At 38.3% G+C, this 24,865-nt stretch overlaps 1 protein-coding gene and 1 long non-coding RNA gene across 2 annotated transcripts in view; one reads left to right on the plus strand and one right to left on the minus strand.

The window, feature by feature from the left end:
• Positions 1-2,844: 2,844 nt before the first annotated feature.
• On the minus strand, positions 2,845-3,565 carry LOC139031261 (uncharacterized). The gene is made up of 2 exons (XR_011483735.1): positions 3,403-3,565; positions 2,845-3,105 (listed from the first exon to the last, which is right to left on the minus strand). It is a non-coding gene; the product is annotated as an uncharacterized lncRNA (long non-coding RNA).
• A 29-nt stretch (positions 3,566-3,594) lies between these two features.
• The window catches only part of DCP1A (decapping mRNA 1A), a 42,362-nt gene continuing 21,091 nt past the window's right edge, over positions 3,595-24,865 (plus strand). The window contains exons 1-4 of the mRNA XM_070455926.1: positions 3,595-3,821; positions 6,442-6,482; positions 8,711-8,838; positions 24,021-24,087. Coding sequence (XP_070312027.1) covers positions 3,627-3,821; positions 6,442-6,482; positions 8,711-8,838; positions 24,021-24,087 — 431 coding nt within the window. The 5' untranslated portion in view covers positions 3,595-3,626. The remainder of the gene's footprint in view (positions 3,822-6,441; positions 6,483-8,710; positions 8,839-24,020; positions 24,088-24,865) is intronic.

A 24,865-nucleotide genomic window follows, 5' to 3' on the forward strand; every position in this document is an offset into this window, starting at 1 on the left:
GGTACACACTGCCATATTTAAAACGGATAACCAACAAGGACCTACTGCATAGTACAGAGAACTGTGCTCAATATTCTGTTACAACCTAAATGGGAAAAGAATTTGAAAAAGAATAAAGGGGCTTCCCTGGTGTCTCAGCGGTAAAGAATTCGCCTGCAAATTCAGAAGACACGGGTTGAGTCCCTGATTGTGGAATATCTCACGTGCCACGTAACAACTAAGCCCGTGTGCCCCAACTACCGAGCCAACATGCGGCAATTGCTGAAGCCTGCACAAGAGCCTGTGCTCCGCGACAAGGGAAGCCACCACTGAGAAGCCCGAGCACCGCAACTGGAGAGTAGCGCCCACTCACCGCAACTAGAGAAAGCCCGCTTGCAGCATCGAAGACGCAGCACAACCAAAATCCATAAATATTTTGAAAAGAAAAAGGATACATGCATGTGTATAACTGAATCACTTTGTTGTACACGTGAAACTAACAGAACATGGGTTTTTGTTGATTTTTTATGTTTTTTTTTTAACTTAAATTTAAAATGTTGGCTTCTCTGGGTCTCTGTTGCAGCGTGTGGGCTTTCTCTAGTTGCAGTGTGCAGGCTTAGTTGCCTGGAGGCATGTGGGATCTTATTTCTGGGACAAGGAGTCAAACCTGCATCCCCTGCATTGAAGGTGGATTTCTAACCACTGAACCACCAGGGAAGTCCCCTAACACAACACTGTTAATCAACTATACTCCAATATAAAATAAAAAGTTAAGGAAAAGAAAGAAAGAAGGGAGCGGGGGATGTAGGACTCTCTCTCCGATACAAAGAAAGGCAGGCATAGCATGGAGAAAAGAACCCTGGAGCGGCCTAGTCCCTGCATTCTAATACCAGATCCCCCTGAACTAGTGTGGAACAACTAGCCAGTGATTTCTCCACCTAGTTTCAATGAAGCAACCATCAAATGAGGATGAACACATCACTACCATTTAGACTGTGATATGAAAGGGAGTCCTTGCCTGTCCTTCCTGATGAACTCATACTTATTCCTGAAACACTAATAATTCAAACATCATCTCCTCCATCAAGCCTTCCAATACTCTCCTGACAGATGAAGTTACTGGCTCCATCCCCTGGGTGTCAAGTGATAGCTCTCTAGCATTGCCCCTACTTCTTTCAGTTTCTCCCAGAACCAGAAAAAAATTGTCTTAGACTTTGACGCTTCCCAAGGGGCTTTCAGTTCAGCCGCTGAGTCGTGTCTGACTCTTTGCAACCCCATGGACTGCAGCACCCCAGGCTTCCCTGACCATCACCAACCCCCTGGCACTTACTCAAACTCATGTTCATGGAGTCGGTGATGCCATCCAACCATCTCATCCTCTCATCTCATCCCCTTCTCCTACTGCCTTCAATCTTTCCCAGGATCAGGGTTTTTTCCAATGAGTCAGTTCTTCGCATCCCAAGCAGCTACCCATTCAAAGTAGGCATTCAATAAATATTTGCTATGGAGAAGGGCAACCTGACCTGCCTCTTGAGAAATCTGTATACAGGTCAGGAAGCAACAATTAGAACTGGACATGTAACAACAGACTGGTTCCAAACAGGAAAAGGAGTACGTCAAGGCTATACGTTGTTACCCTACTTATTTACCTTATATGCAGAGTACATCATGAGAAACGCTGGGCTGGAGGAAGTACAAGCTGGAATCAAGATTGCCCGGAGAAATATCAATAACCTCAGATATGCAGATGACACCACCCTTGTGGCAGAAAGTGAAGAACTAAAGAGCCTCTTGATGAAAGTGAGAGGCAAGTGAAAAAGTTGGCTTAAAGCTCAACATTCAGAAAACTAAGATCACAGCATCCAGTCCTATCACTTCATGGCAAATAGATGGGGAAACAGTGGAAACAGTGGCTGACTTTATTTTGGGGGGCTCCAAAATCACTGCAGACAGTGACTGCAGCCATGAAATTAAGACACTTACTCCTTGGAAGGAAAGTTATGACCAAACTAGACAGCATATTAAAAAGCAGAGACACTACTTTGTCAACAAAGGTCTGTCTAGTCAAGGTTATGGTTTTTCCAGTGGTCATGTATGGATATGAGAGTTGGACTATAAAGAAAGCTGAGCGCCAAAGGACTGATGCTTTTGAACTGTGGTGTTGGAGAAGACTCTTGAGAGTCCCCTGGACTGCAAGGAGATCCAACCAGTCTATCCTGGGGGAGATCAGTCCTGAGTGTTCACTGCAAGGACTGATGTTGAAGCTGAAACTCCAACACTTTGGCCACCTGATGTGAAGATCTGACTCATTTGAAGAGGCCCTGATGCTGGAAAAGATTGAGGGCAGGAGGAGAAGGGGATGACAAAGGATGAGTCGGTTGGATGGCATCACGGACTCAATGGACAAGCGTTTGGGTAAACTCCAGGAGTTGATGATGGACATGGAGGCCTGGCCTGCTGCGGTTCACAGGGTCGCAGAGTCGGACGCGACTGAACTGGACTGATGGAGAAGGGAATGGCAATCCACTCCAGTATTCTTGCCTGGAGAATGCCATGGACAGAGGTGGCTACAGTCTGGTGGGCTACAGTCCATGGGATTGCCAAGAGTAGGACAGGGCTGAGCAACTAACAAAAATACTTGCTAAAGAAACAGTAAATGAATATGTTTCCTTGTCTGCATTTGTACATGTAACGTGATTCTGCCAAGAATGTAAAACATGAAGTATCTTTCTGATAATGACCTCGGGATGTAAAAATCATAAACAATACAACTATTACACGTTTTCTTAGTCAAAAAAAAATTCAACCTACACCCCGTGCACTGGAAGGGTGGAGTGAACCACTGAACAGCCACAGACACCTCTCGGTTATCTTTTTTTTTTTTTCCGGTTATCTTTTAAGTATAAGAAAACGTTTTTTCTTTAACAAGTCGGGGGAGGGGCGGGGGAGGGGTAGAGCTTCCTTTTATCTTCCACGCTTTTACTCCTTAACTAGTAACTGGCTCTTTAAAAATGCCTTCAAATATTAAGCAGATGTTTGCTAAAAGGATGAGTTACAGTTTTGAAGCTTTAAACGATGCACGGGCAAGTTTTCACGTGTTCTTTCCAAAACTGGATAAAGATTTTCCTGGGATTCAGAGGTAGGAAATAAGTTGACAATAAAAGACATTTCTGTGTAGTTACAGACGGGCTAGTTTGGCTTTTTCAAAAACTCCCTTTATAAAAACACGAATAGATCTGAGATCTGGGGTACTTCCCGGGGTTCCCCACCCCTCCCCGCCATTTCGCCCCGCTTTTCTGTTTTCTAAACCGCCCGTGAAGCCCTGCCTTGACGCAGCTAGGTTTCCAGTCTGCGGCCGCGGGAAACTAATCCGGCAGGAACGGTGAGAAAGCTCCAGAGCGGCCTTGATCCGAGCGCCGGTACCTTTCAGTCCGCGGGAAAGAACCTGCGCACCGGCCTTTCTGCTCCGCCACGCGGCGGCGGACACCACCTCGAACCTTCAGCCCACTGGGACCTGACGACACCGGAACCCGGAGCCCCGGGCGTGGGTTTAGCGGAGCATAATAGCTGCAGTACCGCCTCGCCGCGAGGCCCGGTGGAGAGGCGGAAATTGAGGGTGCTGACGCAGCTGGGGGAACTTTGCATCCATGGCACCTTCCTGTCCTCGACTCCGCCCCCGCCAGAGGGGCTCGGCTCCGGAATTCAAGATGGAGTCGCTGAGTCGAGCTGGGCAAGAGATGAGCCTAGCGGCCCTGAAGCAACACGACCCCTACATCACCAGCATCGCAGACCTCACGGGCCAGGTCGCACTGTACACCTTCTGCCCCAAGGCCAACCAGTGGGTGAGTGCAGCCAGGCCGCTGAAGTCGCTCTCCCGGCCGCCGCCTCTTAAAGGGGCCGCGCCGACTGACCTGGGTAGGGGGCGATGCGGGAGGCCAGAGTGGCGGAGGAGAGGCCAGAGACTGGAGGAGAGCCTGGCCGGCGCCTGAGAAGTGTCGGCGCCGCTGGGGATTGGGTGAGAGGAGAGAGGGAAGTAGGTCCAGACATCCGGGGGGAAAGCTGATGGGGGGAGGGTTGAAGAAGGATCAGTCCCCAGGGGTCCAGTTCAAGGATGTGGGCGACCTGCCTTCTTTAGAAGCAGGTGTGTTGGAGGATACGAGATCGATGGAGTCAGAAAGATACCTCTAAGATTGTCTGAAGCTTTGAGAGTTGTTAGATAAATTATATATACATAATCTATAAAGTAAACACTCCTCTCCCCCCAACAGATAGATAAATCAGAACCCCCTTCGCAGAGGTTATTAGGATTTAAAGCTTGAAATCCAATTAGTTTCAGTTCTTGGAAAGGCGAGAGGGTGGGGATAAGTCCCGCATTTATCAAACTACACTGTTTCCAGAGTTTGGAAAAGATTTCAAGACACTTAGGAAAAGGGCTTGCATGTTAATTTCGTTACATTGAAACCTTTGGATAAGAGACCCCGTGTTTGTTTCATTTTTGCTACTGGTGATGTCACCTCCGAATGCTCCCATCAAACTAAGTACTTTCTGCATTTTTTTGCACGAGATAGGTTGCAAAAAGTTACATTCGGTTAGTTTACTGATTTGTTAGCTGGTTTGAAGCTTCGGTTGTTTACATGACAGAATTTTGAGACTTCCCTTGCGGTCCAGTGGTTAGGACTCCCCGCTTCTACTGCAGGGGGCAAGTTCGATCCTTGGTCAGGAAACTAAGATCTAACAAGCCACGCAAGTAGCTAAATAAAATATAAATAAATAAACGTAACATCATTTCCCTTAAAAATATGAATCTCCTTGACTAACTCATTTAGCTATATAGGCTTTATTTAAAAAGTAATCTGTAAATGTTTGTTGGATTGAATTAATAAATGATTCACGTTCACGTTTCAATAAGGATTGAAGTCCTTGTACTAACAAACGGAAAGATTATTATCATAATATATCCTTTACAACATAATGCAGATACATGGGTTACATTTAATCATTAATTTTGTGAAAAATCATTTCGCATTAATAAACAGTTAAATCAGATGTGGAGAGTTTTCAAAGTCATCTTTCTATACTTTGTATCTGCTTTCCTTCACTTTGTATCTGCTTTCCTCCACCTCCTGGAATAGAAGGAGGTATGGCAAGCCACACAGAACAAAATTATAGATTTTTTTTTAAGTGTGACTTATTAGATATTGCTTTAGTTTAAATTGTTTTGGACCATTTTTCTTTTCTTGCTGTACATAAAAAATTTTGCAATGTGGATTGCAGACAAATGGTGAATATTTGGGGCATGGGCTTATTACTGACAAGCTATTATTTCTAGTTTGTCACAGACTTCCAATATTTTGGAATTTTAATTGTGCCATTCTTCTTTAAATATAAAATACAAACTGAAATAACCTGAACTGAAAACTAAGCTACCATTATTCATTTATATCATGGCAGTGATTTGTAACTTTACATAATTGTTTATTTGGTTAAATTTTCTTTCATTGTGAAGCAATTGATTACCAATTTCTTATATTAATAAAGTTTGAAAGGCAAGAAATATGTAAGGAAAAATTCCATAATGATGTTTAAGTTAGAAATAAAGATGGTAAATATCTTTTAAAGTTCTTTTTTTCATCCCACCAAATTCAATTCTATATGACTAACATTTAAGTTTGCTAATAGTTTGCTGATTGCATTAAACTAGATCCTATCTGGACTGTGAACTGTAGACTAATTTTTTTTTCTTTTTTTTAAAACATTGTAACTGTTTAAAACCTAAATACACTTTTGTCACAGCAAATGAAAGATGATGAATTGTACTTTCTTAATCAAAATGTTTACTTTAAGCTAAAAAAAGTTTTAAATTATTTGTAAGAGCTATAAAAATTATACTAAGTATAGTTTCAGTATTCATGATTCTTCAACAAAGGTCTAAGAATAACAAACTAATTGTGTTTGACAGTAGTTCTTAACTAACCACAAAATTTTTCTGCTCATGAAAATATGCCAAAATCTCCCAAGTGATGAAACAGTGTCCTGTAAGATAAAATTTCTTTTTTTTCCTCCTACTAACTTTGATAAACTTTAAAGGTGAAGTAATGACTGTGTACAGACTTTGGCTTTAAAATTATTTGGCTGAAACATTTTAGTTTTAAAAAATGAAAGCTAAGTCTAGATTTTCTCCTTCTTTAAATTTTAAAAAAGAAAAGGAAAGTTACTATAGATGCAGGCATGTTGCTGGATAACATTGCATATCAGTTAACATGCATCAGTAGACTAGAAAGGATACAAAAAAAACTGGTAACAGTAGTTTGTAGAGAGTAATTAATTTTAAAATTAATTAATTAATTTTAGAGTAATTAATTTTAAAATAAATAAGTTGATCTTAAACATGAAGCACTTCTCCATTGGGACAACTTGGGGTTAGATTATGGGGAAAAAAACTAATTGACTCATCTGTTACAGGAGAAGACCGATATAGAAGGGACCTTATTTGTATATCGAAGGTAAGCTTTAAAAAAACTATTTTTTTTTAATTTGATGGTGAACAATGTCATATAGAGTGATTCAGGCCTATTGTAATTTGTCTTTGGAACCTTCCTGCTTAACCCTTCCAAGTATTCATCCATCCCTTGCTGTGAAATCTTAACCAAGTAATGTCCCTTCTTTGACAGTTCCTGTGATTCAGAATCAAACAGAACTTATTTAGGAACCTAGCAAAATAAAAAACATTTTGTAGTAATGAATGAATCTAAAACATATGCCTTTCTCCTTCCCCCCATATTAGGAAAACAGAGGTATGTAACTGAAAAAAATATAATACAGGGACTAACTATTCTGTGATTACTGAACAAAAAGGTTATCTTCTAAGACTGGTTCTTTACCCATTCCAACTACCCAAAAGTTTTGAGTTGTGTACAGTGACTAGTAATATGTATTTTTAGTTTGAGAGTCCTTTAGAAAGTCTGGATTACTCATAACTGCACATTTTTAACTTTCAACTTTTCTGAGCATTAATTGTCTTAAACATGATTGGTTTGTGAATTGAAGGTTTGGTTTTGTTTGGCAACTTTCTTGGCCTAAAGGCAATTGACAGGGTATGTTAGTCATTGTAGTTTCTTGTTTTCCTGGATCCCTCTTAACTCTTGCTCTGATTGGGGTAGATGCCTTCTCTTGGTTTCTAAAGCTTAGGAAACTCAGTGGGATTACTGATACCTGGTTTTTTTCGTGTGTGTATGTGGTAAATTATTTATGGATTGCAACAAGAATTTGTCAAATATTCTTCTAAATTGTGTTGTGCACCTTTGAGATCTTGTCTAAAAAACACTGATTTTTTTCTTCCTTTTAAGTGCTTTAATGTTACTCTTTCTTTTTGACATTTTGTTCCCTGTTACTCATCTTTCTCCTTTAAAAAAAAAAAAAAAAGACCTTTACCCTTTACTTGGTAGTATTCATTACCAGTATAAATCTCTAGAAGCTCTTCAACTGTTATTAGAACCTCGGTACTTGGGAAGCACTTTCCTGGCCTTATTGTAACAGTATGGATTCACCAATTACAGAAAATGAAATTTAGTTTAGTAACTGACTTGATTCAATGAAATTTATGGAAGCTTCTACTTGTATTGATTCCAATAAAAGGAGGCCAGAGAGACTCTTTGGGAAATCTGAGAACATGTTATGGATGAAATGGATAAATATATACCAGATGTCAGAATGTCCCTTTGGAGAGACCTTAGCATAGAAGAATCCTGGATTTGGAATCAGAAAACCTAAAAGCTGAGTCCTGGTTTTTATTTGTGTGACTTTGGGTGCAGGCCTGAATGATCCTAAGCTTGTTTCCTAATCTGTAGAATAGAATTCTAAAACCTCTCCCATGTACACAGAGAAATGTGTCGTATACAAGTGAGAAGTTCCTAAAGGATTGTGTGCTGAATCACCCTGACATGGGAACCAAAGATATTTCTTCTTGTAGGATTCAAAACATTTTCTTACTAGCTCAAGTCTTTCCATAGTTCTCCCATTTGATATAAGCAAAATCATTGTGATGGTGGGCAATAATTATTGTAACCAGTCCTGTACTATATTTAAAATAAATGATATTTTTATTAAGATTATATTCACTAAGTATCTACTATATGTCTCTCTTGGTACTTATCTGAAAAAAATAAAAATCCTATTTGCATGGTACAGTTTAGTGGAGAAGGATGATAAATACAAAAAAAAGTGGTATGGAAACAGAGAGAGAAGGGTTAGAGGTATTGAGCTTGGGAGCATTGGAAAGGGTAGTTGTGTGGTAGGCCTCACTGAAAATGGGACGTTTGAACGGAGGCTTGCGGGAAATGAGATAGCTAGATTTTGGGCGAGTAGCCCAGACAGAGGTCTTTAGGTAGAAACATACCTATAGGAAGAATGGTAAGGAGTCCAGTGTGGCTGGAGCAGGAAGAACAGGGAAGAGGCACAGGAGTTGAAGTCAAGGGGGCACATGTCACTTAAGGCCTTGGGTGGATGGCCTTAGTTAGGACCTTGGCCTTTATTCTGAGGGACAGTCCTTGAAAGCTCCTGGGGGGAGTGGGGGTATGGCCTGACTTAAATTTTTTGTTTATGATTTTAAGTGCTAATAATATTATATAATGCAATATTCCATTCATTCTTTAAAATGGAACAAAAGAGTAGATAATATTTCAGCAAATTTAATGACTACTGTTTTTTTTTTTTTTCTTCTATTAAATCTAAGGTCAGCTTCACCTTACCATGGTTTCACCATTGTGAATCGACTGAATATGCACAATCTAGTTGAACCAGTGAATAAAGATTTGGAATTTCAACTCCATGAACCATTTCTTCTGTATAGAAATGCAAGTTGTGAGTATCTATCTGTTAATTATAGTTCATGTGTTTGCTGCTTAATTAAGGGACTTTAGTTTCTGTCAGCACAGTATTCTTGGAAATTCAGGATACAATAAAAACTCTGGTCTATACTCTTGTGGTTGTAAGTGAGTCTCTTGCTAAGATCAGAGCTTTTGAATTGAGCTTCTAAAATTGAAACACTCTTTTGTATACAGTGACTTATTATTTTAGTAGTAGTTAACTATATTATTCTATATAATTGTATTACGTTATACTCCTACTATTTGTTCTATGAAAATAAATTTCAGCCTTTGTTTTTGTTGTAATATGTGTTATTGGCTGCCCATGCCACTGAGCAAAAGAACTTAAAGGCAGATACTGCTATTTCTGTGCACAAAGAAAGGAGTGTCTTTGCCCTGATTGTGGTATTTTTCAGTCTATTTATTTAGTTGAGTGTTGGGTACAAGTGCTGGGCCAGGAGCTATTGTACTTTAATGTCAATAGTAAAATAACTTTTAGGGTAGACAGGCAGTTAAGTCAGCTGAGACTCAGAGGTGAGTGGCGGCTGCTTAGTTGGAGAGAGGATTGTAACCATTTTTGCTGCTTCCTAGTGCAGGGTCCTTTCAGGCATTTTATAGACACGAAAAATGGTTGGGTGTAGTCAGCAAAGCCAGAGTGGCCTTTTTAAGAAGTATATACTAAAAAGTACACCTGGTTCTTGTATTTCAACATGGGGATTGGAGGTATGAGTGTTTGGGAACAGCAGACAGACAATTTGTCTGGCACTGCTGATAGGAATATCAGCACTGGTGATGCTGGTATGGGGACTGCTGCAGCCTTCATCTGAGGAGACTGCTGGAGAGGCTGTGCTTCCAACTTAAAACGTAAAAGTTTGAATTTCACTTGAGTGCGAGGTAACTAGGATTGGGGGAATGTCTTCCATATAAAATGTTTAAAAAAAAAACTACTAGAAAGTATGCATCTTTTCATTCCCTGACTGAGAAGTAACAAGTCTTTGTTGAAATTAAAAGCCTCAAATTCTTCTCCTTAGCTCACTTTTAAGCAAAATAAAATCTATCTCTTGACTTTTCAGTAAATGATTTGTCCAGATAATTATCTCTCTTAGTTTGAATGGATGGATTTGTTTAAACTATTAACAGTAAGAATTATTTCAAAAGCTGTTTTCTTTATGCTGACCATTCTGTTAAAGGGGAAATTCTGCAAAGCAGCACAGATCCAATTTTTTATTTAAGGAAAATTGGTTTAATTCTGCTTTTTTATTACCTGAAAACTTAATCTAGCTATTGCCTCTAATATACATTTAATTAGTAAAGTAGTCAGTAGGGGAAATTATCAGAGGCCCATGGACTTAATTACCATTTAGCATAAGCCTGAAATAAATTGTATTGGACAAGTAAAGGTACCTATGAAGTTGAAGTGCAAGATAACACAAAGAAAAGTGAACCATGATTAACCAAAATGTTTTAAAATTAATTTTATCAGAGTGTAGTTGATTTCTAGTGTTTTGTTGATTAACCCAAATTTAACCAATTGGAGCCTAAAATATCTGGAAATATTTCGATTGTCCGTGTGTGGAAGAAATGAAGGCAAATTATAAAGAAAAAAGGCTAATGTTTTATTTTGTGAAAATCTAGCAAATTTCTCATGTGTTACTTGAGATCAGTACTGTAAGTTTTACCACACTATAGTGTCATAGACTGATTTGCTGTAATGATAAGACCTTAAATCATCAGGAGTGTTTCTTACGTTAATCAGAATATTCTTGAGGGGCACAGTGCACTAATGCTTTTTATTGTAGAAAGATTTTCAACAAGAGGTTGAAACAAAGGTTTCTTTAGTTAAACATAAGACTCACTTAACCCAGATCATTCTGCTTCTCAGTTAATTGAGGCACTGAATTATTTCTTAAGGGCCTAACAGTTTCTGGTATTGCTAATAAGATATTCAGGAGCACATCAGTTTGTTTTTAAGCCAGAGACAAGCCTGAAAAAGTCAAGAACAATACTGTGGATATATTAGAAATAGTCTAGAAGAAGAGCTTGGGGAAAGTATTTAGAGGCCTTTCTGTACTGGGGAGAAGTGACAGGGCAGCATAAAGTGATTTTGAGACTGTTAAAGCCTCTGCTGAGTCTGTTTTGTCTCCCTAGTCTTAAAAGTATCAAGTAGTCTTGTCAGGGCAGCAAGCTACTGAATTGTTTAGGGATTTGTTCTTTAAATAAAAAGTTAATTAGTGTCTGATGTGTATACAGGTAATTATACATGATTGTGTAGCTTTTCTTCTGTCATTTTCTCATGGGAAATACCACCAAGACACCTGACCTATTTTATTCCAGCTACACCCTCAGATCCAGCCTCTTCCTCTTAAATCAGTTTTTAGAGGTGATAGAATATTGAGCTCTAACTTTTTCCAGTTCTAACTTTTTTTGGTGGGGGGAGGGGGGCATGCTCTGAGTGGCTTGTAGGATCTTAGTTCTCCAATCAAGGATGGAATTCAGACCCACAGACGTGAGAGCACAGAGTCCTAGCCACTGGACTGCCAGGGAATTCCCTAGTTTTTCTTTAACATCCCACCCCACCATCCCAAGAGAGAGGTAAAATCTTCCACAGCAAATGCTTGCACCTGCTAGAAGTTTAGCTTCGGTGATTCTCTTGCATCTTTTGGAAGCAGTTTATTTTTTTACCTTTTGCCAGCCATAAGACCCCAATAAGGGCTGAGGCTACTGCAGATTCTGTGGTTACTAAGCAAAAATGATATTCCCAGCACCTTATTTCTGATTCCCCACTTACAGATGAGGAAACAAGAGTCCCAGAGAAGTTAAGAAACTTGCTCAAGAGTCAACAAAGTTTATAAGTAACAGGCAGAAGTCAAATCTAGGTCTCTTGAGCTTCAAAACCAATGTTCTTTCTTCTTTGCTACAACAGTAAAATAACTTATTTCATCAGTCCACTCTCTAGAGCAGTACTGTCCTGTAGAACTCTGTGATGATGGAAATCCTCTGTATTGATACTGTCCCATATAGCAGTCACCAGTCAGCCAATGTGACTGTGAAACACTTAAAATGTGGTACAGCCAAGAAAAAACAGATTTTTTAAAGTTTATTTAATCAATTTGCATTTAAATAGCCATATGAGACTAGTGGCTACCATATTGGACACCAGAGTTCTGAAGCATAGATCCATACAGAAACGTACTTGGGCAGCTGTAGATTTGTATGCCTCTCAATTAATCATTTCTTTTTAAAATTTACAAATGATTTCTAGATGCAAGGGCTGCAGAAGATATCCCTGAGGGTGGGTTTGCCATGGTAACACTCTTTGCCGTGGAATTTAGTTTGCAGAAAAGAATTCTATTCTAGGCTTTGCCATTTTCCCAACTGTAACTTTGGATAAATCACTTAAACCACTGATCTGACCTGCTTATCTTAAGAAAGCATCATATATGTAATTTGTCAGGCACTTACAAATTAAAATATTATAGACTGTGTCTCTATCTTGGACTTAAACCAAGTGGTCTTATCACTGAAAGATCTTAAAGACTTTATTATCCAGGTCCCTTAATGAGTTGTATGTTAGTAAGTTATCAGCCCATCAACCTAGGGAGGTGACAGGCAGGCTTATCTACCTCAATCTGTGCTATGAACTAGAGGGAAGATTTCTCCCCTAAAAATTGTAGCCAGAGCCCTCTCTCATATCTCAGATTTGAGGTTCAAGTTATAATACTCATTTGGTGTAATTTCTTACCCAGGCCAAAAAATTAACATAAAATTGATTCTCACTTGTTGAATACTCTAGAACACTTGGCAAAAGCAAATGCAGAACTTTTTTCGAGAGAATATTCTTAATCAAGATTGCCCCAGGATCTTACTGGTAAGCCTCATGGTCCAAAAATTACAATATATGCAAAGACATAATTCATAGTCAGTAAAGCATATGGTAAAACAAACAGCCAGCCCTTCCCAGAAATTTTAATTATATCATTAAATTTTATCATTATCATCAAATTTTATCATTTGGTTAATGATATGATCAGTTAGAGTTTAATGGATAGGAATATCAGATGTAGATTATAAAATAAAGTGACAGGTATATTTGAAAAATAGCTAAGTAAAACTTTCTAGAAATTAAAATTTTAGTTGTTGAAGTAAACTCTCTACCTGATATAACAGTTAATTTATAAAGACTGAAAAGAGAATTGGGTACCTGGAAGAGACATCTGAGGAAATTATCCAGGATGCAGTCCAGAAAGGGGAAAAATGAAAAATTTAACAGAACAAAGGGTTGGAAAGTCTTAGAAAGTCTAACGTATGACAGAGAAGAATTTCAGAATGATAAAATATGTAGAGGGGGAATTTTTTTTTTTTAGAGGGAATATTTGAGATTATAACTGAGAATTTTCCAGAATCCATGAAAGACATAAGTCTTGGATTTAGGCAGTAAAATAAGGCCCCAAGCAGAATAAATAGAAATAAATACAGACTTGGACACATGGCAAAATAAATACAGACCTGGATCAAAGGCAAAGACGTAAGCAGCCAAAGCTGCTTGAGATTTATTATTTAGGAAGAGCATCAGTTAGACTGACAGCATATTTAATTGCAGCTACTGAGTTTAGAAGACAAAGGAATTTTATTTTCAGAGTACTGAGGAAAAAACAATTAACCATCAATTTAGTAATTCAAGAGAGCAAACTAAGAAATTTTTCAACAGAAACAGAAGTTAACTCCAGCAGACCTTTATCATATGTGCTTCCAAAGCAGTACTGTGTGGTAGCTATTGAACCCGTGAAATGTGCCTAGTACAACTCTGTTTTTAACTATAAGTTCTTAATTTATTTTAGTTAATTTATTTTTACCAGTGCAGCTCTAAAGGCTATAGTTCAGAAAGAAGGAAATTGAATACAGAAGTAAGTAGGTTTAAGCAACAGTAAAACAAAATAAGCCTTGACTGTATAAAAAAATAAAATGCCTAGCTTGAGTAGAGGTACTAAAAAGGTAAAGCAAAAATACCAGACAGCAATAATGTAAGATAAAAATTTTCCAAACCAAAAAATTATGAAGACTGAGGTGAAGGTAAATAAATTGATGACCAATAGACTTGTAAGTCAAGCTATGTTTTGATCAAAAGATTCAGGGTAATCACTGCAGAACAGAAATAGGATGTCTTAATTTTAAACCAGTACAAATTGAGATAGGAAAAAAGTAAATAGAAACTATGGGAAATAGCACAGTTCTAATAAAATGGCAGAAATAAATAAACCAGTAATTAAAACAAATGTTAAGTGAACTATATTTGCCAGTTAAAAGAGATTCTGAGGTTGGATAAAGACACAGAATTTGCCAATAATGCTGTTTTCAAAAAGCTTAAAACTCCAAAGCCAGGAAAAGGTGAAAGTAAAAGGATAGGATGATACATGTCAGGTAACTATTAGCCAAACAAGACTGATGTAGCTGTGTTAATCACATGTCATAGAATCTGAGGTAGGAAACATCAGGAATAAAAGTTATCCCATAATGACAAAAGAAGTAAATCGCCTACAAGAAAAAACAGTTCTAAATTGATATGTAGCTTGTATTTGTCGGCATTACATATCAAATGTTTAAAATCCATAATTATAGTGGGGAATATAAACAGACCACCTCAGTAATTGACAGATAAGGCAGATAATTTAGTAAGGTTATGGGATATTTAAACAACACAGTTAGACTTGGTCTAATGAACAAAGGAAAAAACCCTGCTTCTAGCAGTTCAAAAATTTGCATTTTTTTCAAGTATGTATAGAATTTTTATTAAAATTATCATACATAGGTAGGAATTGCAATAGATCAGATCAACAAAACAAAAGCTCACCTCTATGACCTGATTGATCCAACAGCAAAAAGAGGAGAGACATAAATGGCAGTATTAGGAATGATATATACTATGTGTATATATATATATATATATAGCAACTAGGGATAGAGAATAAAATAAGAAACCACTGTAAAGAACTTTTTGCATAGAAGTTTAAAATTTGGATTATATAGACAGTTTCCTGGGAAAAAAACAATGTAACAAAACTTAGGAATAAATGGATTCAATGAAATAATTGGGTCAGTAGTTTTAAATTCCTTTCCATCTCCTCTAAAAAGAATGCTGAGAAGAATGTTTTCTCCAGTTCAGTAAGTGGTACTGAAGTAGTTGTCCATATAGCAGTGGGCCTCTGAAAAAGTAACTATACGATCTTCACATTTCTGATCTTAACCATAGAAACACTTATCTCCATAGAAAGGAAATCGTGCTTCATACTATCCACTATTCCTTCAAGCATTTGGTGAGCACTGGCTACAAGCAATAAAACCTAAGTATGTTTGTCTTAGAAGGTGCTTTCCCCCAAGGTCAGTGTCAGGGGTACTTTCATTTTCTTTTCTGTGGGTATCTCTCAGGGTTAACATGGTAACCTGGAATTTGTTGTACATATATGTATATGTACTTGTGACTTAATTGTGAGATGTCAAGTCTAACATGCACACAGAGTAAAATAATCACTTCTCTTTTGGCTAAATCCACCATCACACACTTGTCTAAGGATAGAATTAAGTTTGATGTGAGAAGAGAGGGTACCTTAAGGCATAGACACCCTGTAACCAGCTTAACAGTGACAGCAGGTCACCACACCAGAACAATTGAAAATAAAAATCTTACTACTGTTTAATATTTTGAAAGAACTTACCTCCAAAAATCTGTGCGAAGTACCCCTTCGTTTCCGCTTCACTTGTCACTTTTCCTTTATATCGAGCATCAGTCTCTTGATATAGAGCATTTTTAATTAAAATTAGATCACTAGAAAAAGCTGGGAGATTCATTTCCATAGCGTTGAAAATGTAGCTGCCAAATGGTAAGTTTTATTAGAAGAAATACTGTAGTGTGTACGTGTGTTTTTCTTGCTCTGTGTCCTTTCTCAGTTCAAGGGCACGAGCAGTAGAGATGCTAGGTGGCTGTTGGCATTTGGTGCAAATCTTCAAACTTAAAGCATAATACAGGAAATTTCCTTGCAAGAGTAGTTTTACAGTTTGGCAACTCAAAAAATGTGAGTTCTACCACCAGGCTAAAAGAAGACTTTATGAACAGTTTCTAAAGTTCCACAGTCCATACTCTGTGATCTTTGAATCCAGTACACACTGCTTCTTACGTAGCCTGAAAAGAGGCAGGCAGTCTTCCCGCATCAGCAGCAGCTGCTGTGGCTGGTATGATTCTGCAATCAGCGTAAGAGGAAGAAATCTTTGGCGCTGCATTCGTCTGGCCTTCTGAACCAAGATAAAGGAAGAGCCTTGCTGTTGTCACATAACGTAGACTGAAGAGGTAAAACACCATGAAAACAGTAACTTAGACTCCAAGGTTGATCTGGTGACGCTGTTAGGTCAGACATATCAAAAATCTTGAATGCTTCCTAGCTGTTATAGGTCACTACTTAGTGTTCTAGTAGAGCCTCCATCGGGTACCTTCTTGTTAACTTGAGTCCATGAACAGTTGAGAATTTTCAAAGCAGGTTCTTTTCATTATGCCCAATTACTGGGTTCCCCCTCCCCCCAGTAGTGTTTTCGGGTGAAAGCAATTTTTATAATTTATTATTATTTTATTTGTAAAGATGTTAAAAGTTGACCATGTATGCTCTATTCATGGCAAGTGCTATGCGGCAATGTGACGATAAATCCTAAAAGCAGAGGTGAAATCCTAGTATGATTCACTGTTTTATTCAGGGTTACCCATCATTACAGAGTAAAAAGTTTATAAATAGGAATCATCACTTGTGATATTCTTGGGTTTATTTTCCTAGTCCCCCAAAAAGTTTAGTGGTCATTTCATATGTCTGAATCCTATACTGAAATTACAGTTAGAACGAACTGTGGAAGCAGTGTTGCTGGTAAATATTTTCGGACTTGATTTAGAGAAGGGTACCAAATTTAAAAATAAAGAGCTTGCAGAATAGCATTTTTAATTTCCTGGAAGAAGTCTTTTAATCAATGTTTACTAAGTAGACATAATTTAAATTTTAGAAAGTGGGCTCTTTTTCTGCCATGTTAGTGTTCAGTGGTGTTTAAGTATGTCTACTCTTTAGCCTCAAAAAGTTAAGCTGCTGCTACAACCCAGTTATACTTAGCAGCCTTACTTACAGATTCACAGCATTTCCTCACCTGCCTGTTTGCCACCTACCACACTGTAGTGTTGTGATCCCAGGTCCAGCAGTCTTTGGCTCTGTAACTTTTCACCTGTGTGTGTGTATTCTGACCTCCACCCCAGAGACTTTCTCTTCTGTCTCTTTCCCAGCCTTTTGATATTGCTATGAAGCCACCAGCCTTATTCTTGTCTTAAAGGAAATGATCTGTCAAAGCATTTGTTTTTTCACTTGTCAGGGCGTGCTTATGTATATGTCATCTATTCTGTTCTTACAGTCCTTTTGTAATCAGAAGAGTCTTCCTCATTCCAGAGTAAATTTTTCTGGTTATGTTCAAAGTACATTTTGTTGTGTTTGTTTTCCTGGTCTAGCGGATCTTTGTTGGTGCCATCTTCAGAAATGCTGTAAGTCACGACACCATTGCCAACAGCTTTATCAAACCCCTTTTCAGCTTGGCAGCATACTGAGAAAATCTCCAGCCTCCTCAGATCCCTTTAGAAAGTAGGTCAGATCTAACTAATAAATGAATCAAAAAGACAACACGTGCATGAAGGTGGTCCCCAGCTCTGTTTTACTGACATTTTATCAGATTGCTAGAAGTCTCAAGGGATTTTATAAGGGCTCCAAATTTATTTGGATTTTCTTGACCTCGTGTGTGTCATACACCACTCCTGAGGAGAAGCAGAATGAGGTATGACATCAGATCATAATTGGCTGCTGAATCTTCAAACAGGACTCTCCAGGGAAACAGATGCCCTTCAGCCTTTGAAAATTTCTGAGCATTAAATAATCCAACAACTTTGATCTTTGTCAGTTGCACTTTTCATACGTTCAGAAGATGAGGGCTGTCATTTGAGAAGCAAGGGAAACAGTTAATTTTGAATATGCTTTTCTGTATTTTGATATTTTTTATGGAAGTACAATGTTAAAGTATTTAAATGTCCTGTCACACCCCCTAACTCTTCAGTGACAGCGTGTCTAATTGGGACAGTGATTAACAGCCATGATATGTGGTAGGTGTCCAGTAACTGAATAATTGGCTTTCATCTTCAGAAAAGCCACTTACAAAACGTGATGCCATTATTATTTACCATAGCAAAATTATACTGTATTGCCAATTGTCTAAATCCTCTGTGGCATAATTAATCAAGAAAAATTATATCAGGATGTTTTAGCAAGCAGATGGTTGGCAGAATATGTTGGGCCTTAGAGTGTAAGTTCCCTTGAGGGAAGAGTACTTAGCTTTGGTGTGGAGACAAGGTCTTCCATGGTTTTAGCTGTGTGGTGAACTTGTCTGTCTTTGCTCACAGTGACGGTGACAGGCTCAGTGGCAGCCCCCTGGGCCTCCTTGCCAGTTGCATGCACTGAGCATCTGATATGTTGGCAGACAGGGCTGATTCTTGGATGCGTGTCTGCACCTCTGCATGTCTGCTTTTGGCAGAATTGAGTGTTACTCTTATCCTTTACCCATTAAGCTATCATTATGGCTTCCTTATCTCTGTTTCTTCTGCAGCATGCCTTTGAAAGTGTTTGACTCTTTTTTAGCAGTGTATTTGATAATGCACAAATGTGGAAAATGTGCATATTATTTCTATAGTGTATTTCTTCAAAGGAAAGAGAGTGGGACTTTAGGTAAATATTTGTCAGAGTAAGTCGACAGATCTGGTGGACTTATTTTGATTATTAATATGGAATTCTTTCCTAAGAGTTTGGTTTACAAATCCCTCTATGAAAACTTTAATGTCTCTGCTTAACCCCCTCAAAATGTTGTGTGTTCCTCTCTGAGCCTGATGTATTGCATATCATCCTTGTGTCCATTAGAGAAAAATTGGTGTCTTTTGTATTTGATCTCTTGTGTTTTGTGTGTTCCTTTAGCCAGAAGAGGCACATTAGAGAAAGATGATTGTGTGTAATTGCCATAAATGGAGTCTTTTCAGAGCCCCAATCCAATTTACTAGGGGTCAGCAAAGAGTTTTAAGACTTGAAATCCACAGAAGGCATAACTCATAAATTGGACTTTGTCAAAATTAAAACTTTTGCTCTAGAAGGGTCTTATGAAGAGGATGGGGAAAAAAAGCTATTGACAAAAGAGAAAATATTTTCAAACCACATCTGACAAAGAATTGGTTTCTTAAATATATGAAGAATTCTCAACAGTTTAGAAGACAATGCATTGGGGCAAAAGATATGAATAGACATTTTATTAAAGAGGATATATAGATGACAAGCACATGAAAAGATATTCTGTATTATTAGCCATTAGGGAAATGTAAATTAAAACCGCCATGAGATACCACTACACACCTATCAGAGTGCGTAAAATTAAAAATAGAACAGCAAATGCTGGCAAGGACACAGAGGGACACTGTTGGCAGGAGTATAAAATCTGGAAAACAGTGTAACAGTTTTTTTTTAAACGTGCAACTACTGTGACTCAGTAACTATACTTTTGGGCATTTAACCCCGAAAAATGAAAGCTTAGGTTCACAAAAACCTATGCACAAACATAGCAGCCTTATGCGTAATAGCCCCAAAGTGGAAACACTGCAGATGACCTTCAGTGGATAAATGGTTAAATAAACGTACATCCAGACCAAGAAATACTACTCAGCAAAAAATAGCAAACTGTTGATGCAAGTGACAACTTTAGATGAATATCCAGAGAGTGACATTGAGTCAGAAAAGTCAATCTCAAGAAGTTGGATCCTCTGCGATTCCATTTGTAATACATTTCTCGAAACGGCAACATTATAGTATAGAAATAGATCAGGGTGTTTGCCAGGGGTCAGAGATGGGGAGGGGTACCAAGGGAGATGGGTGTGGTCATAAAAGGGCAACAGGGATCTCTGTGGCAATAGAAATGTTCTGTATCTTGATTGTATCCATGTCAACAGTCTGGCTGTAACATTATGTTATAGTTTTACAAAATGTTACTGTTGGAAGAAATAAAGGGCACACAGCATCTTTGTTTATTTTTTATAATATGTATGAAGTTACAATTGTTTCAAAACTGAAAGTTTAATTTAAAAAAATAAAAACATACCTACCCTTCTTGTGCCAGAGTCATATGAAATGGAATGGAGCCTGTGTCAGTGCGGGTACACCTGGTAGCGGTGAGCCGTGCCTGTCCATGTGTTCACTTTGACTTAGGCTTTCAGTGTTTGTAGTTTCAGTTCAGTTCAGTCACTCACTCGTGTCCCACTCTTTGTGAGCCCATGGACTCCAGGGCCCCATGGACCCCATGGGCTCCAGGCACGCCAGGCCTCCCTGTCCGTCACCAACTCCCGGAGTTTACTCAAACTCATGTCCATTGAGTTGGTGGTGCTGTCCAGCCATCTCATCTTCTGTCGTCCCCTTCTCCTCCTTCCTTCAATCTTTCCCAGCGTCAGGGTCTTTTCCAATGAGTCAGCCCTTTGCATCAGGTGGCTGAAGTATGGAGTTTCAGCTCCGATATCAGTCCTTCTAATGAACACTCAGGACTGATCTCCTTTAGGATGAACTGGTTGGATCTGCTTGCAGTCCAAGGGACTCTCAAGAGTCTTTTCCAACACCACAGTTCAAAAGCATCAATTCTCCTGCTCTCAGCTTTCTTTATAGTCCCAACTCTCACATCCATACATGACTACTGGAGAAACCATAGCCTTGACTAGACGGAATTTTGTTGACAGAGTAATGTCTCTGCTTTTTAATATGCTGTCTAGGTTGGTCGTAACTTTCCTTCCAAGGAGTAAGCATGCGTCTTTTAATGTCATGGCTGCAGTCACCGTCTGCAGTGATTTTGGAGCCCAAGAAGATAAAGTCTGCCACTGTTTCCACTGTTCCCCATCTATCTGCCATGAAGTGATGGGGAAACTAATGCCATGATCTTAGTTTTCTGAATGTTGAGCTTTAAGCCAGCTTTTTCACTCTCCTCTTTCACTTTCATCAAGAGGCTCTTTAGTTCTTTTTCACTTTATGCCTTAAGGTGGTGTCATCTGCACATCTGAGGTTATTGATATTTCTCCTGGCAATCTTGATTCCAGCTTGTGCTTCATCCAGCCCAGCATTTTACATGATGTACTCTGCATATAAGTTAAATAAGCAGGGTGACAATATATAGCCTTGATGTACTCCTTTTCCTGTTTGGAACCAGTCTTGTTCCATGTCCAGTTCTAATTGTTGCTTCCTAACCTGCATACAGATTTCTCAAGAGGCAGGTCAGGTGTCTGGTATTCCCATCTGTTTCAGAATTTTCCAGTTTGTAATGATCCACATAGTCAAAGGCTTTGGCATAGTCATTAAAGCACAAATAGGTGTTTTTCTGGAACTCTCTTGCTTTTTTGATGATCCAGCAGATGTTGGCAACTTGATCTCTGGTTCCTCTGCCTTTTCTAAAACCAGCTTGAACATCTGGAAGTTCACAGTTCACATATTGCTGAAGCCTGGCTTGGAGAATTTTGAGTATTACTTTACTAGTGTGTGAGATGAGTGCAATTGTGTGATAGTTTGAGCATTCTCTGGCATTGCCTTTCTTTGGGCTTGGAATGAAAACTGACCTTTTCCAGTCCTGTGGCCACTACTGAGTTTTCCAAATTTGCTGAAATGTTGAATGCAGCACTTTCACTGCATCATCTTTTAGGATTTGAAATAGCTCAACTGGAACTCCATCACCTCCACTAGCTTTGTTTGTAGTGATGCTTCCTAAGGCCCACTTGACTTCACATTCCAGGATGTCTGGCTCTAGGTGAGTAATTACACTGTAGTGATTATCTGGGTCATGAAGATCTTTTTTGTACAGGTCTTCTGTGAATTCTTGCCACCTCTTCTTAATATCTTCTGCTTCTGTTAGGTTCATACCATTTCTGGCCTTCATTGAGCCCATCTTGGCATGAAATGTTCCCTTGGGTCTCTGATTTCCTTGAAGAGATCTCTAGTCTTTCCCATTCTATTGTTTTCCTTTTATTTCTTTGCATTGATCACTGAGGAAGGCTTTCTTATCTCTCCTTGCTATTCTTTGGAACTCTGCATTCAAATGGGTATATCTTTCCTTTTCTCCTTTGCTTTTTGCTTCTCATCTTTTCACAGCTATTTGTAAGGCCTCTTCAGACAGCCATTTTGCTTTTTTGCATTTCTTTTTCTTGGGGGTGGTCTTGATCCCTGTCTCCTGTACAATGTCACGAACCTCTGTCCATGGTTCAGCAGGCAGTCTGTCTATCAGATCTAGTCCCTTAAATCTATTTCTCACTTCCACTGTATAATCGTAAGGGATTTGATTTAGGTCACACCTGAATGCTCTAGTGGTTTTCCCTACTTTCTTCAATTTAAGTCTGAATTTGGCAATAAGGATCTTCCTCATGCAAGAAGTATTTATATGTAAAACACAGGCAGTCTAGCCAAAATTGCATAGTAGCTATAAATGGAAATAACCTTTAAAATTGTATAAAAAGCTAAAAGTAAAAATATATTCGAGAAGTATTTATAGCAGTTTTATATTCTTTATAATAAAGTTCCATCTATCCATCCACCAGGTTTTTCTGTATGTTTTTATTGAAGTATAGTTGATTTACAGTGTTGTATTAATTTCTGCTTTTTGGCAAAGTGAGTCAGTTATACACGTATATGCATTCTTTTCTATATTTTTTTAATATATCCTTTTTTTAAAATATATCCTGGCTTATTCCAGGATATTGCATATAGTGCTATACAGTAGGACCTTGTTGTTTATTAATCACCACTGTTTTGGGGAGCTTTCTTAGTCGTGATCACCATATTGGGAATAAAAGATTGGAAAAGAAGTGTGATATGTAGCTCAGCCTGGGCACTTCCATTTCATGTGTGAGTAGAGTTGATCATAGAAGGTTCTGGGATGGGTGTTTGTTTTTAGTTTTGTTTTACCATAACATGGTATTAATTTTATATTTTTAAATTTCAAGAGACTCAAAGGTTCTGGTGTTTGGTTTTGGAATGTGGTTTAATGTGGTTTTCATTAATTTTTCTCTTCACATTTGACTGTCAATTTGGAAGGCATTTTGCAGTTAGTTACCAAGTGAAGAAAAAATAAAACCTAAAAGTTGCAGGTTAAGTTTTATTCAGAGACTTTTCTGAGAACTAAGGCCTAGGGGATGGCCTCTCAGATAACGCCGAAAAATGCTATGAAGAGATGAGGGAGGAGCCAGGGTATATAGGAGTTTTTGCTGAAAACATGTAGTCAAACATCGAAATATTACTGCTAATCACAAAAAACCAGATAATTCAGGTTAGTGATTTTTGTGCTTTTTTCTGTACAGGAAGATGCAAGAAACTGGGCTCATTGAAATTATTCCGTAGGTAGGCATCTTAGATATACAGCTATCTAGGGCCAGTATCCAGGGCACATGGTTTCCTGCTTGTCTCCATCCTGAATTTCCCTTAGCACTCACCGTGGGGGCGCTTCGGTGGCTGATGGCTTGCCAGCAGGGAAGGACAACATTCCTTATTTACTGGAATGGTAGACACTGTTCCCTTTCCACACAGTCATTGTTGTTTCTTAGTTTGTCTTGTGTGTCTTAGTCACAGAGTCGTGTCCGACTCTTTGTGACCCTATGGAATTTTCCAGGCAAAAGTACTGGAGTGGGTTGCCATTTCCTATTCCAGGCAGTGAATCTTCCTGACCCAGGGATCGAACACTAGTCTCTTATGTCTCCTGCATTGGCAGGCAGAGTCTTTACTAATGTACCACCTGGAAACTCCTAGTTTAATTGGCAGCATTTATTCCCTTGCTAATACATAAAATAATAATGCATCTTATAGTTTAGTGTCATCTTAAGCTCAATGAGATCTGATAATGATGTCTAAAACCAACTATCTGTATACTTTACCTGGCCCAACTTTATTAATTTATTATTAAACATTTTGTGGGGAGGCTTTTTCTTTTCTTTAGAGGAACTGTTAACAGTTTGAGGGTCTGATGGTAAATTCTGTGACATTTTATGGCAATAATATATTACTGCCATATACTCAAGTACTGAAACCTCATTTCTCCTTATCTTTTTTTTTGTTTTTCAAGTGTCAATATACAGTATCTGGTTTTATGACAAGAATGACTGTCACCGCATAGCCAAACTCATGGCCGAGTAAGTATTTCTGTTACACCATAGATTTAATTAGTGATATATGGGAGATGAAAAAATAATGTTTCCCCCTTCTCTTTGTTACCGGAGTCCACTAACTCATATATTTTCCCCTGATTTCCTTTTATTGTCAAAGTTTTGAAAAAGGCAGAAAAGCTTAAAGAAATCTCAAATTATCAATAATCTTACTACCACCAGCCTTTTTTACGTGTACCTTGAGTTGATGTGTGATTGTTTTTTATTCTCTTTTATGTTCACTGAAAGAAAAATGCAAAACAAAAAAAGTTATGAGCTAATTTTTATTAAGTGACTATATTAAGGCCTATAGCCTGGGAGGTAGCCTCATCTAATTATTTAAGAGATACTGCCTCCTAGAGGAGAATATCTAGGAAAAATATTTACATAATTGGAATCATCTAAAGACTGCTTTATTACCAAATTAATCAAACAAAAAAAAGGTATTTAGTGTAGTCATATCAGAAAAAAAGAATTTAAAATATGATCCTCAGCAATAGTAACAAGAATTTTAAAATACTTCTGGAAAAATATAAAAGCAAAGACAAGGGAACTAGAGAAGGGAATGCCAATAAAATGAGGATAGGTGAACTTTTTTGCTGAGAAAAACGTATAGTCAAGTATTGAAAGATTACTCCTAGTAATAAAAAAAAGACATGTCATGATGAAGATTTTAGTCCTTTCCTATATGTGGGAAGATGCAGTAATCTGGGGTCAGTGAAATGATTCCTTGGATATGCATCTTAATTATCTATGGGCCAGTATA

The sequence above is a fragment of the Odocoileus virginianus genome, chromosome 26 (assembly GCF_023699985.2).
Source record: "Odocoileus virginianus isolate 20LAN1187 ecotype Illinois chromosome 26, Ovbor_1.2, whole genome shotgun sequence".
In the NCBI taxonomy this organism is placed as follows: domain Eukaryota; kingdom Metazoa; phylum Chordata; class Mammalia; order Artiodactyla; family Cervidae; genus Odocoileus; species Odocoileus virginianus.